General features: G+C 39.6%; 1 protein-coding gene across 1 annotated transcript in view; it reads left to right on the top strand.

Moving 5' to 3' along the window:
- Window positions 1-20,660, top strand: part of HTRA3 (HtrA serine peptidase 3) — a 700,273-nt gene that overhangs the window by 199,020 nt on the left and 480,593 nt on the right. Inside the window, exon 4 of the mRNA XM_044062803.1 lies at window positions 17,805-17,999. Within this exon, the coding sequence (XP_043918738.1) occupies window positions 17,805-17,999 (195 nt within the window). The remainder of the gene's footprint in view (window positions 1-17,804; window positions 18,000-20,660) is intronic.

Raw genomic sequence — 20,660 nt, 5'->3', positions numbered from 1 at the left:
CATTCTTTTAAATAACATATTTCCACTTGACACATTTTGTATTTAAAAAGTCTTTTTTCAAATATAAAAATCATGTCCTTCAAAGATTTAAACTCGTGGTACACATTTTCTTTTTTATTTTGAATGTTAAAAGAACCACGAGTAGTACCTGAAAAAGAATAATGTTTTTCAAAAATGTTAACATAAGAGATTCCAATAGTTGTAGTAGTTCGATCTTTGATAAAATTTGAATTAGAGCCAGACGGAGCAACCGTTTTAAAATTGTTCAATGTATTCGTATCATAGTTACAGTTACAAGTTCTGTCTTTAACTACAGAAGTATGATTAGCTTGGACTTGCTTGTTACCAGTTACATTACTAGAATCAACAGTACATTTTTTAGCATTTCCGTTGTTTTGCGGTTGGTTAAAACCCTCCGTAACAGCAGTCTCATGGTCCGAATCAATTCCTGGATCCAGGTCAACCACACAATTGGATCGAGAATTGGAAAAAAGAAAAGGTGCATCTGACTTGCTTCCATTACTGCTGGAATGCATGGATAGACCGGAAGGAAGATGCTCAATGTCAGTCCAGTGCACTTGTTCTACCGCAATACCCTCTCAACGTTTGTTAAGGTCGACTAGAACAGAATCTGAGCTAATAGCATTGTTACCACAATCCAAATGTGGTTGAGCTCCCTTAAAAGGACCAGTAAGGAGAGAAGAACGTTTATAGGTTGAATGTGACTGAGAAAACATGTCCAGAAGGTGAGTAAGCTCACCCTTAAGTTCTGCAATGTACTTTTTCACCGCCATAATCTCTATGTTAGATCCAAGATCAGGAATGGGTGAAAAATCGATAGAGTGGTCGGACTCCATAACAACCAAACCACCAAAAAAACAACTGGTAAACCAAAATGAATGGTAGTAAATTAGTGCTCCAAAAAAAACAATTAAACAAAAGAATAGCAGTAATGTTGCGAGTCCACGTTACTCTTTTATTATCACAAAATAATATAAGGAATTAAGCGCTTTCGTCAATGAAACCTTGACTTCATCCGAAACAATTAGAAAGCCACACAACACATTCTTAAATATCATAAAATATCCAATGATTGGTGAATGTCTGTCACAAGATCAAAGAGCTAAATTAAGCAATAATATTCTTAAAGGGAAACTTTTTCTAAGAAGACATTTTTAAAAATACAATTTCTACTTGTTAAAAATTTCTCCAAACCCAAAAATAAAATTTAAAATCTAAATAATACAATATTGGAATCTTTCTCAAAAGATGGAACCATTACCACTATGAATACTTTTAATGAAGCTATAAATTAAAGTAAAAATATTAAATAGCTTCTGCTTTTTCTTTTAAAATAGAGTGGATACTCAGGTAGCCATTTAAACCAGGGAAAAGATTTGCAGCCAACCTCAGTTGCCACATAAGCTCCTTTTTATATAATAAATTCTGCCAATCCCCTCCTCTAGCCTCTTGTTTTTTGTAATCAAGTATTGCAAATCTATAACCTGTGTAATGCTCGCAAATAATACTATGCTTATACAAAGCATTAGTTTCTTTTTTATTTTTAATATCATACAGGTGTTCTTACATTCTAGTTTTGAGTGTTCTTTCAGTTTTCCCAATGTAGAACGAGTTGCAGGTATTACACCTAGCTATGTACACTAGTCTACTGGAACAGCAATTACCTCCCCTAAGGTAAACAACACTTTTCATTGTATTTTCCAAATAAATCACTGGATCTTGGAAAATATAAGAACAATATTTGCATCTACCACAAGGTTTAGTGCCCCTTTCTACTTCTTTTTTATTTTTGTTGTCAATAGGTACATTTTGTACTCCCTCTAAAATTCTTTTAATGTTTGGTCCAATCTTTGTAGTAAAAAAAGGTTCATCTCCTACCACTTTGTATACCTCATGCTCTACTTTGAAAATACTCCAGTTTTTCTGTATTACTTTGTTTAGCTGTTGACATAAAGGGCTGTATTGTACAATGCAAGTTTGTTCAAAATTAATACTATTTGCTTTTCCACTTTTTCCATCATATTTTATAACTTGGTTTTTGTTTTTATCTAAACCCTTACCAAGAATGGGTATATATTTTCCCCTCACTTATCTAGGACTTCTTTTAAAGTGGTTTCTACCAAGCCTGCAGGGTAACCCCTTTCCAAAAACATACTTCTAAGAAGTTCAAATTCACTTTTAACATCTTGATACAAAGATGTCATCCTGGCTACCCTAACGGCTTGTCCTTTTATAATACTCTTCTTTTGAGATAGGGGGTGATGACTATTATAGTGCAAGTAGTTGTTACAGAAGGTATGTTTTCTATAAATCCTAGATATAAATTTTTCTTGATCTTTAATAATTTTAATATCCAAATAACTAATTTCATGGAAGTCATAATGAAAAGTAAAATTTAAAAATTCTGTAGTTTGATTCGAGTACTGTATAAATAAAGGAATACTAGCCTGATTTCCCTTCCATAAAATAAATATATCATCCAAGAAGCGGCAATAGTAGGATATGTTCTCATAAAACTCACTTTTAAGCAAGTGTTGTCTTTCCCATCCCAATAAAACTAAATTGGAATAGGTGGGTGCACATGCAGCCCCCATAGCTACACCTCTGACTTGTTGGTAAAATTCACCCTCAAAATAGATGTAATTGTTGTCCAAAATTATTTCCATTATTTCACTAATCAGTTTAACCTCATCATTATCTAATTTGGACAAACTATATAGGGTTTCCTCAAACAAGGATAACCCCTCCCACTTTGGAATACAGGTAAAAAGGTCAATTACATCAATAGTCAAGAGGTGTACATCAGCATGCCATAGATTGCCCTTAAGTTGCCCAAGAAAATCCCAAGAATCTTTGACCAAATGTGGACATGAGTCAACCACATGTTTGATCTTCCTGTCCACAAACACAGATAAATTGTGGGTCTTCGATCTGGCTGCCACCACTATGGGCCTAAAAGGAGGGTTCTCTATACTCTTATGTATTTTGGGTATACCAAAGATAGCGGGAATTTTTGGATGCAAGTTGGTTAAAAAATCATAAACTGTCTTATCAATTCTTTGATCCATCAAATATTCATACAGAAAGCTGTCTATTCTTCGGTAAGCTATATGAATCTCATTCCTAGAACATACTGAATAATGGTTTTCATTAAACAAAATCTCCTGCATGGCGTTAGTGTAATCAATACTATTGTATAATACAACATCTCCTCCCTTGTCAGGAACCATAACACGAATGCTCGTATCATTTCTCAATTGGTCAAGCAGATTCCTCTCTGTTTTGTTAAGGTTGCAAAAAGTTTTTTTATGACAACTCCAGATCTCGTAAATTTCATCCCTAATAACCTTCTCAAATGTACCAACAAGGGGATGAAACAGGGGGTTAAAAGTAGTACTTTTCTTAAGACCTGTCCTTGTTTGTTTAACAATGTGCTTTTCATTCTTGACATTTATTAATTTTAAATTAAGTTTCCTTAAATATAGCTGCAATTCCACAAGTGTATCAGCTATATCAGGTGTTCTAGTAGGCACAAAAATGTAACAATGTTTTTAATAAGAAAGCCAAGAAGTTAAACAGGGACAGGAAACAATACCAACACAAAAATGTCTATCCTACTGAAAGATTAATAGGATATGATAAAGAAAATGTAGCCTCTTTCAGTGGTGGTCCATCTAGTGAATTTATTACTAATTCTATAGACCTTGAGGTGATAAATGAAGTAGAACAATTTAACCTAGAAGATGAGGAACAAAGTGTTGGTTATCAGGATTTTCCCCTACCCAGGCGCTCCAAAAGAATAGCCAGTCGCAAGCAGGCTATGGTTGACTCATGTCCACATTTGGTCAAAGATTCTTGGGATTTTCTTGGGCAACTTAAGGACAATCTATGGCATGCTGATGTACACCTCTTGACTATTGATGTAATTGACCTTTTTACCTGTATTCCAAAGCGGGAGGGGTTATCCTTTTTTGAGGAAACCCTATATAGTTTGTCCAAATTAGATAATGATGAGGTTAAACTGATTAGTGAAATAATGGAAATAATTTTGGACAACAATTACATCTATTTTGAGGGTGAATTTTACCAACAAGTCAGAGGTGTAGCTATGGGGGCTGCATGTGCCCCCACCTATTCCAATTTAGTTTTATTGGGATGGGAAAGACAACACTTGTTTAAAAGTGAGTTTTATGAGAACATATCCTACTATTGCCACTTCTTGGATGATATATTTATTTTATGGAAGGGAAATCAGGTTAGTATTCCTTTATTTATACAGTACTTGAATCAAACTACAGAATTTTAAAAATTTACTTTTCATTACGACTTCCATGAAATTAGTTATTTGGATATTAAAATTATTAAAGATCAAGGAAAATTTATATCTAGGATTTATAGAAAATATACCTTCTGTAACAACTACTTGCACTATAATAGTCATCACCCCCTATCTCAAAAGAAGAGTATTATAAAAGGACAAGCCGTTAGGGTAGCCAGGATGACATCTTTGTATCAAGATGTTAAAAGTGAATTTGAACTTCTTAGAAGTATGTTTTTGGAAAGGGGTTACCCTGCAGGCTTGGTAGAAAATACTTTAAAAGACGTTCTAGATGAGTGGGGGAAAATATATATACCCCTTCTTGGTAAGGGTTTAGATAAAAACAAAAACCAAGTTATAAAATATGATGGAAAAAGTGGAAAAGCAAATAGTATTAATTTTGAACAAACTTGCATTGTACAATACAGCCCTTTATGTCAACAGCTAAAAAAAGTAATACAGAAAAACTGGAGTATTTTCAAAGTAGATCATGAGGTATACAAAGTGGTAGGAGATTAACCTTTTTTTACTACAAAGATTGGACCAAACATTAAAAGAATTTTAGAGGGAGTACAAAATATACCTATTGACAACAAAAATAAAAAAGAAGTAGAAAGAGGCACTAGACCTTGTGGTAGATGCAAATATTGTTCTTATATTTTCCAAGATCCAGTGATTTATTTGGAAAATACAATGGAAAGTGTTGCTTACCTTAGGGGAGGTAATTGCTGTTCCAGTAGACTAGTGTACATAGCTAGGTGTAATACCTGCAACTCGTTCTACATTGGGAAAACTGAAAGAACACTCAAAACTAGAATGTAAGAACACCTGTATGATATTAAAAATAAAAAAGAAACTAATGCTTTGTATAAGCATAGTATTATTTGCGAGCATTACACAGGTTATAGATTTGCAATACTTGATTACATAAAACAAGAGGCTAGAGGAGGGGATTGGCAGAATTTATTATATAAAAAGGAGCTTATGTGGCAACTGAAGTTGGCTGCAAATCTTTTCCCTGGTTTAAATGGCTACCTGAGTATCCACCCTATTTTAAAAGAAAAAGCAGAAGCTATTTAATATTTTTACTTTAATTTATAGCTTCATTAAAAGTATTCATAGTGATAATGGTTCCATCTTTTGAGAAGGATTCCAATATTGTATTATTTAGATTTTAAATTTTATTTTTGGGTTTGGAGAAATTTTTAACAAGTAGAAATTGTATTTTTAAACATTGTCTTCTTAGAAAAAGTTTCCCTTTAAGAATATTATTGCTTAATTTAGCTCTTTGATCTTGTGACAGACATTCACCAATCATTGGATATTTTATGATATTTAAGAATGTGTTGTGTGGCTTTCTAATTGTTTCTGATGAAGTCAAGGTTTCATTGACGAAAGCGCTTAATTCCTTATATTATTTTGTGATAATAAAAGAGTAACGTGGACTCGCAACATTAGTGCTATTATTTTGTTTAAATGTATGAATTTATGCCCAGTTTAGTGAGTTTATCTATGATTCCAGAATGGGGGATGGTGTTGAAAGCCTTGGCAAGATCAAGATAGGCTGTGTGAACTGCCTTACCCTTGTCTATGGCTTTGGTGACTGTTTCAAAGAAGTCTATCAGGTTCAGGAGGCATGATCTGCCCTTCACAAACCCAAACTTGGTGCCGTCCAGAGTTTGGCAGTTACCAATGTCTTTGTTTATGAGTTCCATGATGATACATTCCATGGCCTTGCAAACCAGGCTCATCAGGCTAATAGGGTGATAGTTACCAGGGTCTGTGGTGGCTCTCCCTTTGTGGAGTGGTATAACTGTTGCTGTGTGCCATTCAATGGATACAAAGCCTGATGTGAGGCTGTGATTGAATATGGTGCTTAGGTAGGGAGCCAGTTCATTCTGAAGTTCATGTAGAATGCAGCCTGGGATGTTGTCCGGGTCTCATGGAGTCTGTGTTCTTGGCTTTGGAGAGCACAGTTTTTACCTGCTCTGTGATTGCAGGGGCACTGCATTCTGCTGGTATGGCTTTGGGCCCTTTAGTGGGTGGGAGGATAAAGTTGGCACTGAACCTATCAACCAGGATGTTGGCGATATCAGTTGGTTCTGTAATTTTCGTGCCATTGTGCTGTAACTCAGAGCAGATCTGGGTGTTGCCACTGATATTCTTGACATAGCTATAGAATGCTTTGTGGTTGTCCTTAGAGTCAGTGGCAATCTTGTTTTCATAGCTGGATTTGGAGGATTTTATGAGGGATCTCAGCTTCTTACTGAGGCTGACTAGGGAGCTCCTCCACTCATGGGATTTTACTCTCTTTTGCAACAGTTTCTTCCTTCTGTTGTAGAGTTTGTTTATAGCAGGGGACCACCAGATTGACTTCTTTTTTTTGGAGGATAGCATCTTGGTTCTGCTAGGGATAGCATGATCCATGCACTCATGTAAGTGCATATAGAGTGCATTTGTATAAGATTCAACAGTCGTAACTGTATTGTCCATCTGTGTGAGTGTCATGAAGTTTGCCACTTCTGACTTATGAAGCACGAAATTGGCTTTGGAGAAACTTTTTACAGTGGTTTCCTTAATGGGGGGGGGATGTGGATATCTATGGTGATTAGCTTATGGTCAGATCTGACCAACGAGGAGTTGACTTCAGGTGTGGAACACTGGTTACTCATGTTGGTAATGACTAGGTCTAGTATTTTATTGCTCTTGGTGGGGGTGTGGATAAGTTGATCCAGGGCACTGGAGTTTATGAATTCTAGAAAGCATTGAGCAAAGGAGTTGGTACATGAGTAGTTTTCCCAGTTAATGGTGGGGTAGTTGAAATCGCCCATTATTAGGGTGTTTGGTTGAATCCTAATATTTTCCAGTATATCAAGAAAAGAGGAGTGAGAATCCTCGGGCATGGTGGGGATCTGTAGCAAGCTACAATATGGATTGCAGTTTTGCCCAGAGTTAGTTGCACTTGGATAATTTCCGATGCATTATGTTGGGCAACTAGCCTGGATATCCCTAATGAATATGGACACACCTCTGCCCTTGGTGTTCCAGTTCTTGTTAGATGGCCAAAAGATATGGTATGAGTTATATCCTGGTAATGCAGGGGTGCTCTCTGGAGCTCTGAACCAGGTTTCAGTCACTGCACAGATATCAATGTTCTCCATTTTAAGGAGTGCCTCGAGTGAGTGCATTTTGAAGTTTAGACTTTTAGCGTTGAGTAGCATTACCCTCAATTGTTGCTTGCCTGTATCTGTTACAGTGGTGGGTTTGTCATTTGAACCTTCCCTAAAAAAGGCATATAGGGGTGGCATAAGCTTTAGCCAGTATCCGGAATCCCAGGGGTGATGGGTGCAGGCCATCTCTGGCAAAGCATCATGGCCTGATGACCATGTTGTCCCAGGCAGACAGATACTGGATCCCTTAGAATGACACCAGAAGCTTAGCCAATTCTTGAAGTCAATCATTTTGTCCTTGTAATGCGGTATCATTCTGGATGAAGGTAGGATGCTACTCAGGGATAGGATCATACCTGCCTGGATTACAAGATCCGAGAGCTCCTCCATGTCTCTTTTCATGTAAACCAGGGAGGTGTGTCTCAGGTCATTCACACCAACATGGACAATGACTGGAGTCCTATTTGTACTTGTTGTGGAGTGACCTTAGTGCATGGGTTATGTGGCAGATCCTGGCACTCGACAGACAGCTTACAGAAGCCTTCTCCATGTCTATTCTGGTGAGTGGAACATCAGTGTGGCTGAGTATAGAGTCACTTATGACTAATGTGTTAGGCACATTGTTTTGCCTTATGGGCTGTGGTTGAGTGGCACACTGGGTCTGTGTGTTATGTGTATTTTGGGTTGTGTTGAGGGGTGGAGGTTGCTTGAATTTTTTTTTGGAGGTCTCTGTTGCTTGGGCAGATACTTATTGAGAGCCTCCAAGAATGTTTTTGTGTATCTATGTGTGGGTTTTGGTGGTGTAGGTATAATGGGACTATGTGATGAGTGTGGTTCAGTCTTGGGTTGAGAGAGCTTTGCCTCCAGTTTGGCTAGATAAATGCATCTCTCACAGGTTGTAGTGTTGGGTGGTAGGAGGAGAGGGTTGTCAGTGTTTATGAGGCAATTGCTACATTGCCCCACGATGCCCAGATTCATCAGGTAGACAGGAGAGAACACCGGGAGCTGTCCCTTGGACATGCCTGGGTAAGGGAACACTGGGAGCTGTCCTGTGGACATGCCTGGGTAAGGGAACACTGGGAGCTGTCCCGTGGACATGCCTGGGTAAGGGAACACTGGGAGCTGTCCCGTGGACATGCCTGGGTAAGGGAACACTGGGAGCTGTCCCGTGGACATGCCTGGGAAGAACACTGGGGAGCTGGTCCTTGGACATGCCTGGGCAGAGAACACTGGCTGTCCCAACGTGGATGCCTGGGGGAAAGAACACTGGGTGCTGTCCCTTGGACAGCCTGGAGTGAAGAGGACTGGGATAGACATCTTGGTGGGACCTGGGTAAAGAGACACCGAGGCTGTCCGTTGGATGCTCGAAAGAGAAGACTGGACTGGTGATGCCTGGGTCATCATTATTTTCCTCTAGACAAGTGAGAGAAGTAAGTACTAGAGCTCTGAATTTCAGATTTCATATCCCTTCAGAAAATGTAAGTTAATTCAAACCCTGTTACTCTAGCAACTTTCTAAGTTTATAAGAGCAATATTTAAAATATGTCCCTATTTTTGGGCCTTTGTCCCCCCCATTCTGTCAAGCTTTGTCCAGATTTTTTGGACTAAGAGGTTGAGAGGTATGTGTAAGATTGTTTCCAGATGTTAGGGGTGTACGATTCATGAATGATTGATGAGGATGGCTATTGTATCATTTTTTAGAATATATTATTTATATAGTTCTTTATAGACTGAAATGTTTAGTAAAATAGTTTTGAAGTCTGTGACTGCTGTCTACTATGTTTAAATAATTAATTTGTTTATTTATTTGTTTGTTTGTTTATTTACCCAGGTAGTTCACTGATCAGTATTGACTAATTTCAGGCACAGCCCAGGTGAAATGCAAACTATTTCATAAACAAAAAATATAGAAATGTAAGTAATAACAAAATAGCTCAGACTAAACTATGTATACACAGTCCAGTGAGCAAGCACATTGCAAAGTACAGTATATACATTAGTTTCTGAAGTGGGTCAATCTGCAGTGAATCCTAAGAGAGAAGAAGAGTCTCAGAAAGGAGATACATTATGTGATATGTTTTGTGCTGAAGCAGGAGCATTTGTCATGGATGAGGAAGTGCTTTTGGTATTGTATTCTGAATTTGGAATATGTGTTGATTTCCTTAATGTCGATGGGTAGAACTTGCCAGAGAAGGGAAAGCATGTGTATTACTGTGGATTTTGGTTCTGGAGTTAGTGACAGTTGGTGTGGCTTGTGAGTAGTGTCTCAGCTTGTAAGAGCAGTTTTTTTTGTGAAGTCCAGCTGTAAGGGGAGTAAGTGTGCAAAGCTGCAGTAGGTTGTAGTGCTGGGATCCTAAAGTTAGGTTCAATTTTTGATTTATGGATAGCCATTTGTCTTTTTCTGGGTGTTACGGTGATGCTCACATAATGGTGAGTTTGTAATGAAGCAGCAGATGCTGTTAAAGATAGCCTATAGTGTGGCAATGCTTTTCTTGGAGGCATTAGCAAAAACTGGGAGCACAAATTCAAGCTGAGAAAGGAGAACTCCTTTGTCAGTTGCTGCTCTGGCTTCTGGGATAGAAAAGAGGAAATCTGTTTTGGCCCAGAAAAGTAGGGAGTTTATTTTGGCTCTCCCTTTGTCTATGTGGAAATAGAGGTTTAGAAACTGATCAAGCCACAGTCCTAGGTATTTGAAGATGAAGGTTGTCTATGTAATGGTTGTGTAGTTCAAAGATAGTTGAGTCAGGTGTTTCGTAAATTTTCTGTAGAGTTCCAAAAAGCATAATTTTGGTCTTGGTGGAGCTGAGTTCTTGTTCATGGTTTATCAGCTATAATGTAATATTAATATGTAGCCATATTATGTAAGAATAATTTAGCATTTGCTTTCATAGTATATTCTAAACCTTTAGCATTTTAAAGATTGATAATTTACATTGTAAAGTGCTTCATAAAAAACACTATAACAAAAGCTAAGTTGAGAAATGGGACACTTTTCTTCAATTTCTGTAAATTCTCATGCTGGCTACCCTTGTAAAAAACATTTTTTCTGCTGTTTTTGGTTCAACTTGCAAAAGTCATGGAAAGTTCATTGCAGGTCATGTCTGTTTTGTCAATTCCAGATATGCTCATTGATTTAATCTGTCATGATGTCCTCTGTAGGTATTAGCAGGAACATACATACAGTTCTGTATCATATTGTGATCAAAGCAGGACTTACATGTGCTATCCTTCATATGAATCACTGCTCAGGTGTGGTTTCAGTAACAGCATCATTGTGAAGATAGGTGAAGGCTGCTGGCCTAGCCAGATATAATTTTGTAGATAATTCTGTCATTTGTAAATATTAATATAAGCCAGAGGCTTGTTCTCTTAAACGTGAAAAGACTGCATTGGATATAGAACTGAAAAAATGTAACAACAGTGCACTCTACTATAAGAAAGCTAAGTCAAGCATTTCATGATGGTCTTTGATGTCAAAATTCAGAGCTGATATGTCTAGAGGGAGGCATCCTGACTATTGTTTTAAGGCCACAGTTAATGGCTAGAATTTGAATGTATAAATGTCCTTTATTGGTCTGCTTTCTGAACAAATGTAAAGAATGTAAATGTAGTTTCAGTTAGCCTGAGAACACCACAGAAGTGTAAAGAATGATGTCATGTGAAGCAGCTCTGTGTTTCCAATTTAAAGAGAGAGAATCAGAGAGCTCAGAGCATTTTGTCTTGAGAACATCCAACATCACCAGCACTGCTTTGTTCTATATGTAAGTTATTTAGAAATGTGTTTTCTCTTAGATATAGCTAGAAAATAGGAAGATTAGACTAGTTTTTCTGTGATGTCAGAACTTTTCTACCGTATTATTTTAAGCATTTGTCTCTTATCTCTGAACTCTTGACTAGCATGGTGTAGTAAGAAGTATTGTCTCTGTTTTTATTTTTTATTATTTATTATTAAATATTTTTTAAACCTTTCGACTGTGGCTGTTTTATGTAGAGTTAATTTAAGCTCTAGAGTACACTGCATGTATATAGTGATACTGTACCAAGACACTCTAATAAGCCTTGACTGTTCAGTCACACTTATCATTTGGATAATAATATTACACAGTAATAATTGGACACCCTTTCATAAGGGCCTTTGAGTAGCTGATATTAGTGGGTGGTGGCAGCTGGTACTACCTTTTAGACTGGGCAGAAAAGGGGCACAGCTGGAGGAGTGTCTGTGTGGTTGTATATAACTCTTATCGCAAAGTGTGTGTGTGTCAGCTACTTAGGCAGGGACACAAAGCACTGGTTGGACAAAGAGGGTGCTGGAGGTTTAACTTGCCCACTAGGCTGAGATCTGAACCCTATAGCTGTGCCAGTGGGGAGTCTTACTGGGGACCTGATGAGAAAGGGAGAAACCAGCTTCAGACTGACTGTGATCTCTGTGTACTCTTAAGGGAAATTGTACTTTGCTGTGTGTGTATTTATTATCCTTTCCTATATGGACACCCCTCACTGGTGTTAAAGGCTCCTTGATTGCTGGGCCAGGGCACAGGTGTCATATATTAATAGTTTGGCAGTGGTGGGATATCCACACCATATATTAATTGGTTGGCAAATACTAATTGGGTTGTAGTGGTTTGGGTAGAGTGAATTCCTGTAGCTTGTGTACAGTGATCAATGAAAGTGTTTTGTACTCTAAATCAGCCACACAGTGAATACTCAGAATTCAGATCACAATTGTTTTATTTCTTTTGTTAGCTTAGTTAGTCAGGCAGAGCAGGCAGCATGTCAGCAGAGGAGTACGGAAAGCTGACAAGGAGCCAGCTGGCTGAGATGTGTCAGACTAGGGGACTGGTGCATGGAAACCTGACTAAGGCAGATCTGATTGCAGCTTTGGTCACAGTTGCATCAGAAAACAGCAACCAGTAGGATGATCAGACTGGCAGTGGAGATGTACCACCCTCAGAGAATGGACAGCTCAACCTTTCTGCAGAGGACTTGCAAATCCATCTGGAGATAAAGAGACTTGAGTTGGAGGCCAGGCATTTGGAAATATAAGCAGCTGTGAGACTGAGATGTCTGCAGGCTGAGTAGAAAGAGAAACTGCTATGCCTGGAAGCTGAGGAAAAGTAGAGGCAGAGGCAGCATGAGAAGGAGATGCTGACTTCACCAGAGTCATGGAGGCAATGGGGAAGTGAGTAACTGTACCCTAGAAGCACAAAAGGTCAGTATATTTCTTCCTCAGTTTAAAGAGGGGGGATCATTTTGATGTTTCATTCATATGTTTGAGAGGGTATGTAAACATTATGATGTTGACCAAAAGCTCTGGGTATGGTTCCTGACCCCCTTACTACATGGTAAAGCTGTAACTGTGTTGTCTAAAATGTCTGACGTTGACTATTTTAATTACACTATTGTTAAGCATTGCTTGTTAGAATGTTTTAAGCTAACACCTGAAACATATAGGAAAAAGTTTTGTGAGCATAGATGCGCAGATGAAAGTGTATGTGAATATGTTGCTGAACTGAGCACTTATTTTCATATGTGGGTGAGTGGATGCCAAGTCACCACTTTTGAAGGGCTGGCAGACCATTTGTTGAGGGAACAAGCCCTTAGCACTTTGCCTGAGGACATGAGGATCTGGTTAGCTGATAGACAGTGTGCTACTTCAGATGAGTTGGGGAAGAAGGCAGACCTATACCTAGCAAGCAGGGCATCCCTGCACAGGAAAGGGACCCCCAGTACTGCTCATGAGTCTAAAGGAACCCATGGCAGGCAGCACAGACTGTCCCAAAAGAATCTGCCAGTAGCAGGGGAAGCCACTAATCCAGGTACACGTCCGGGCCCTAGGGTTAAATGTTTTCAATGCAACCAGTGAGGCCATGTGGCATACAGATGTCCACGGAGGCAAGGTGGGGAAAAAAGGTGAGAGAGCCAGTTGGTGGGGAATACAAAATTCCAATAGTAGGTTGTCTTGAGACAACCAGGGTACAGAACTACCATCCTGCAGATGTCCTGCTAGGGAAGGATTTGGATGAGGCAGTACCATGTGCTTATGCAGTTACACAGAGTTAGGCTAGGAGACAAGCATGAGGGTCTGGTAGCCTGGGGGAGACCCAGACAGACTGCATACTTGCAGCCAGGAATGGTGAGGTGGTTACTTCAGGGAGGAAGCTACTCTGTAGCAGTGAGATTGGGGATGAGCCACACCTGCTTGTGGGTACTGATGTTTCCTTGTATAGAGTGACTGCAAAGGTACAGGTGAGTAGTAGTACCCAGGCTGACAGTGAGCCAACACTGTCAGAGGATGTCAGACTTCCTGTGGAAGGGGAGCTGGGAGGGTTACAAAAAGAGAGTTGAGACAGGCTCAGCTCTCAGACCCTACATTGCAAGGCTTGAGAGAGGTAGCTAATGAGGGACCTGATTATCAAGGGAAGGGGGAATCTGTATACTGGGACAAAGGGTTACTGTATAAAGAGTGGACCCCTGAGGGAGGGCTAGAAGGTGAGAGGGTACAGCAGTTGGTAGTGCCTAGAGACTACCATCTGGCACTTTTCGCCATAGCCCATGATATTCCCTTTGCAAGTCATATGGGCATAAAACTTACAAAGAGATGTATTATGCAGAAATTCTATTGGCCTGGAATTTCCAGGGATGTAACAGGGTACTGCAGGACCTGTGAGCAGTGCCAAAAGGTAGGCAAGGCTGGAGACAAGGTGAGAGCTCATTTGATGCCTTTGCTTGTGATTGAGGAGTCATTTCAGAGGGTAGCTGTGGCTATTGTGGGGCCTCTGAGTACCCCAAGTTCCACAAGGAAAAAGGATATCCTAGTGGTAGTGGATTATGCTACACAATACCCTGAGGATGTGGATTTGACCTCCATTGAGGCAGAGAAGGTGGCAAATGCTTTGTTAGAGATTTTTAGCAGGGTAGGTTTCCCAAAAGAAATACTGACTGACAGAAGTGCCAATTTTATGTCAGACCTGCTAGCTTGTCTGTGGAAGTCCTGTGGGGTGAAGCACCTGAAGACCACCCCTAGCATCCCCAGACTAATGGTCTTGTTGAGAGGTTAAACTCTACAATCAAGTCCATGCTACAGCCATTTTCAGACCAGTTCAAGAGGGAGTGGGACAAATATTTGCCCCATCTGTTGTTTGCTTACATAGAGGTTCCCCAGGAATCCACAGGTTTTACACCCTTTGAGTTTTTGCATGGGCATAGGGTGGGGGGACCTCTAGATTTAATTTGAGATGAGTGGGAAGGTGTGTGTGAACCTCACAAGGAGTCTGTTGTAGCATATGTCCTTAACCTCAGGACAAGGCTCAGGGAACACATGAGCTTTGCCCATGAGAACCTGGCAGAAGCCCATCAACAGAAAAAGGTGTGGCATGACAGGAATGCTCAAGCTAGAGGGTATGCTGCAGGTAATGGTTCTCATTCCTGTCAGACACAACAAGCTGCAAGCAGCTTGGGAGGGACGCTCTAAGGTGGTAGGAAAGGTAAGTGATGTTAACTACATGGTGGAACTGTGAGGCAGAAGGCAGGGGCACAAATTGTACCTTGTTAACATGATGACACCTTGCCATGATAAGGAGGCCCTTGTGCTGAGCATTTGCAGTGGATTGCAGGAGGAGTCTGAGGGAGATCTGGTGACTGATCTCCTCACTGAGGCTTGGACTGACACCTCAGTGGAAGGGGTAGCAATGTCCCAGCAGCTATCTCCTACCCAGGTTCAAGAAATCTGAGCAGTGGTACAGGAGTTTGGGGACATATTCACTGGGAAACCAGGATGCACCCACCTGGTGCAGCATCCGGTGGATACAGAACCCCAAAGGCCTATTAGGCAGGCACCTTATAGGGTGCCTGAGAGAGTCAAACAGACTATGAGGGAGGAGATACAGGAGATGTTGGAACTAGCTGTAATTAAAGAGTCCAACAGTCCCTGGGCCTCCCCAGTGGTGCTGGTCCAAAGAAGAATGTCAGCACCAGGTTCTTTCTGGACTACAGGAAATTAAATAATCACACAGAGTCAGATGCTTACCCTGTGCTTAGGACAGATGAGGCCCTAGATCATCTGGGTGGGACTAAGTATCTTACAACCATTGATCTTACCAAGGGTTACTGGCAGGTGCCCTTGACTCCCAGTGCTAGAGATAGGTCAGCCTTTGTGACTCTTTTTGGATTGTATGAGTTCACAAAGATGCCCTTTGGGATGAAAAATGCCCCAGCAACTTTCCAGAGGCTGGTAGATCATATCCTAGCAGGAGCAGGAGGGTTTGCCCTTGCTTACCTAGATGATATTGCCAACTACAGCCATTCCTGGCAAGAGCACCTTCAACATGTCAGGAAGGTGCTGGGCAGGCTACATAGGGCAGGGTTGACCATTAAGCACAGCAAATGTCAGGTAGGTATGGCAGGGGGGTCTCCTACCTGGGACATAGAGTGGAGAGTGGTAGGATCAGGCCAGAACCTGTCAAAGTGGAAGCCATTCAGGTTTGGCCTCCACCTGTTACCAAAAAGCAGGTGAGGGCATTCTTAGAGACTGCAGGGTACTACAGAAAGTTCATCCCTAGTTGTAGTACCATAGCTGCTCTGCACCCAGACCTGACAAGGAAGAACAGCGCCAGCCAGCAAAATGCCAAGTTGCTAAGATGGAGCCTAGGGTTGCAAGCATATGATATGTCAGTGGACCACCTCAGTGGGATTAGCAATGCCAACGCAGATGGGCTCTCATAACAGGGAATAGGGTAAGGTATACTCAGACAGACCTAACCCTCTCAAGGAACGTTTGTCAAGGGTCACTTGAAAAACTAGCTTGAGTTCTTCAGTGGGAGAGATGTGTGAAGATATGTGAAAGCTGCCAGCCTAGCCAGATAGAATATTGTAGATAATTCTGTCATTTGTAAATATTAATGTATGCCACAGGCTTGTTATCGTGAATGTGAAAAAACTGCATTGTATATTGAACTGCAAAAATGTATCAACAGTGCACTCTGCTGTAAGAAAGCTAAGTCAAGCATTTCATGACTGTCTTTGATGTCAAAATTTGGAGCCAGTATGTCTAGAGGGAGGCATCATACCTATTGTTTTAAGACCACAGTTAATGGCTAGAATTTGCATGTATAAATGTCCATTATTGCTCTGATTTCTGACCAAGTGTAAAGAATGTAAATATAGTTTTGATTAGCCTGGGAAGACCAGAGAAGTGTGAAGAATGATGTAATGTGAAGCAGCTCTGTGTTATCAGTTTAAAGAGAGAGAATCAGAGAGCTCAGAGCATTTGTCTTGAGAACATCCAACATCACCAGTGCTGTCTTGCTCTATATGTAAGTTATTTAGAATTGTGTTTTCTATTAGATATAACTCAGAAATAGGAAGATTAGACTAGTTTGTTGTCTGTGATGTAATAACCTTTCTACCGTATTATTTTAAGTATTTCTCTGTGATCTCTGAACTCTTGACAAGCACTGTGTAGTAAGAAGTATTGTGTTCTGCTTTTGTTATTTATTATTAAATATTTTTAAACCTTTCAACTGTGGCTGTTTTATGTAGAGTTAATTTAAGCTCTAGAGTACATTGCATGTATATAGTGATACTGTACCAAGTCACTCTAATAAGCCTTGACTGTTCAGTCACACTTACCATTTGGATAATAATATTGCACAGTAATAATTGGACACCCTTTTAGAAGGGCCTTTGAGTAGCTGATATTAGTGGGTGGTGGCAGCTGGTACTACCTTTTAGACTGGGCATAAAAAGGGTACAGATGGAGAACCTGTGCCAGACTTCCCCAGGAGTGTCTGTGTGGTTGAATATAACTCATCTCAAAGTGTGTGTCAGCTACTTGGGCAGGGACACAAAGCACTGGTTGGACAGAGAGGGTGCTGGAGGTTTAGCTTGCCCACTAGGCTGAGATCTGGACCCTATAGCTGTACCAGTAGGGAGTCTTATTGGGGACCTGGAGAGAAAGGGAGAAACCAGCCCCAGACTATATGGCACCCCTCACTGGTGTTAGTGGAGAGGATTGAGGCTCCTTGATTGCTGGGCCAGGGCACGGGCATCACAATCATAAATACAATAAATACATCAGGCAACATCCCCCGTGTTTTGTCTGCATATAGGATAACCTCATTTAATTAACTCTTATGAGTAAACTCTCTGTCTTTTTATGTGTGTACTGGACTAAAAATCTAAGTAATTTGTTTGCTTCACAGCATTGCAATCATTTAAAATCTGTATTTAGCTGGCTATTATTAATAAGACCTAGACATTTATTTTTTTTTGTTTCGTTTTTCTTTTTTTTTTTACAGAAAAAGCTACCAGTGCTACTCCTGGGACAGTCTACTGACCTAAGACCTGGAGAATTTGTTGTCGCTATAGGGAGCCCTTTTGCACTGCAAAACACAGTTACAACTGGTATAGTGAGCACCGCTCAAAGAGATGGAAAAGAACTTGGATTAAGAGATTCTGATATGGATTATATTCAAACAGATGCCATCATTAACGTAAGAATGGACATGCATTCCTACCTTAGTATAAATAATTTCTACAACTCCAGTGTTATGCATGTATAGCTGTAATTTAAATTATACAGAATTAACAGTGATTTGACAAATGACTATGCAAATCATTTTATTGTGCATATCCACATTTTTGGTTTATAAGGATTATGTTCTTGTTAATATGACTTATTTTCTTTAACAGTGTATTAAGCATCTGCTGTTCATGCATAATATAGAGACTAAATATTCATAAATGGCAACAGTGTGAATTTATAGAAAGATAAGGTACTTTAAAATGTAAAGACCAGTACCTCAAAAAAGTCATAATATAGTGAGATAAATCTATTCAGAGTATAATCTCTACTTTGTGTTTTACCAATATATTTGCTTGCCTATATTTCCTAAAATAGTTATTCAAACCCTCTACACTCTTTGTCAAACTGAATATTATTTTTCTGAGTACAACAAGCTGTAAAAGAGACCATGGTAGAATATTTCTATACACAAAGTGATGTATTTCAGTAGCTCAGAACACACAAAATACATCATATGGCATTGAAATATTATATCAAATGACAGGGTTCTGTTAAGTTTAACACCAGTAGATGTGTATCTAAATCAGCTGAGCTCCACATATACACAATTTCAGGGTTCTACTGACCTTTTCATTAAGGTAAATGTCTTTTCTTTAAATATTTGTGTTATTGTTGTTATGCAGCTGATTTTGCTGATAATATTAGCAATGCACCTTGCGATGCAGTCCAAAATGTCAGTAAAAGGAGGTAGAATGTGATGTGAAGTATTAGCAGTTGGCAGTTTTATTGAATGTAGTGTAAACAGCAGACTGAGTTGTACGGCACTTTTCTGTCTTAACGTGCTTACACACAGTGAATAATACTGGTATTAGGGTGACTAAATATGTGGCAGCAAACAAGAAAAGAAAGCTTCGGTATGGTGTTGTGTTAAACTCTTTATATTTTGAAAACGTACACTCTTATCCAGATAATGGAATAAAATCCTTTTTTATGCTGTTTTGGAGAATGATGATTCTGAGGACACTGCATTTGGTTTGTGGCGTGTCATGCTGTCATTAGTTTCTTAGTACTTGTAGTTAGAGATGTAGGAAGTTGCATCTTTTGTTGAGGTCATTTTCCTTGCTTACTTTGTATGGAGCTGGATTTTGTATTTTACTTTCTGATAGTTCATGCAGTGGCTTGAACATCACGCATTAGTGGTAGTGCTGAGCAGATGGATCATTTATTGTCTGAAAATGTATATCAAGCTCATTAATGACATTCCCATACTGGAAATTACAAAGGGATTGTATCTAGATTTAGGTATGTCATTGGTCTAATGAGGGTTGAGCAAAGGGTGACAATCCCTCTATATAATGCCACCTTTGGCAAGTATCTGCCAAAGCATCTGCAACAACTGGAACACCCACAAAGATGCCATACTAAAAGTATAAACATGTCTTACATGGACTGACTCAGACCCCTGTCACTATTCTTGATATCCCACAGACTGCTAAGAGATTACCTGTGTCTGGCATACAAGACATCTTCCAAGCCAATACTGATGGATTTACTGCACATTAACAAGTCAAATGGCTTCAGAAATATTTGGTCTAGGGATGTAAACCTCTTCTGCAACATCAACAGGACGGTTAGGAGGGACAGGCATATATCCCAGAGGATACTGCTGCTGTGGAACAAACCCCCATCCACATAAAACAAAGTTCATCCCTGTTCATATTTAAGGGCATTGTGTATCTATAGATGGGGAACAGAAAATGTACCCCAGGACTGTCCCCTGTACTATAATGGACAGAGGCAGCTCCTAAAGGAGTCCCCTCAAATTATCTAAGGTAGTCTCATAAGGAGTATATAATTATTCACCATGGGAGGGGTAATGCCAATCTTTAACCAAATGGGACAGGTTAATTTGAGCACAAAAAGAGAAACTGGCTGGGCTTAAAATGGCCCACAAAGGCAGCTAGCCTAGTACTTACCTAGGAACCAATGACCTGTAAGACAAAAGCTGAAGCAAAGCTGTCTGAAGTGGAAAGAGAGTATTAAAGTTTGGGAGCCTGATGTATTATCTTCTGTCCTTCCTAGGTGTTGACCACTTAAAAAAAGAACTATGCTGATTTAATTAAGAATGAAAACACAGGACAAAGATACACTATGGCAAAAACTGTAGCTAGGTTTAGGCAAAGGTGCAGTGTCCTGGATGTAAAGTTTTAGGGTTTGTGATAGTCCAGTCCCAATCACTCTTCTGTGCATACTGGCATTTAGAAATAAATGCTAGTATTGCATTTGTAGTCAGCACTGAGTGCTGCAGCACTTTGTAGCACAAACTGGCAGCAGACCAGAGGATGGCCCCAGATGCCGATTACCTACTTATACTTCTGCACCATGGTTCATTTCTATGAATTGTTTCCCTAGGTTGAACTGGATATAATATTTGTAACCACATCTATGTTGATTTTTATTTTTACTTTAATGTATGTACATTTTTTTGATTTAACCAAACAAAAGGATAGTACCCGATGCTGATTTTTCAAGACTTTCACAATCTACTGTAATTTCTGATCAAACTCTTTGGTTAATTATAATATTTATCTAGTTACTAAAGATTTGGAAATAATCATTGCCAGTAGAT

This window comes from Protopterus annectens, chromosome 2.part1 (assembly GCF_019279795.1).
Source record: "Protopterus annectens isolate FY-2018-M chromosome 2.part1, PAN1.0, whole genome shotgun sequence".
Taxonomy (NCBI): Eukaryota; Metazoa; Chordata; order Ceratodontiformes; family Protopteridae; genus Protopterus; species Protopterus annectens.
Note: the sequence above shows the minus strand (reverse complement) of the source record. Positions and strands in the feature narration are given on the sequence as shown.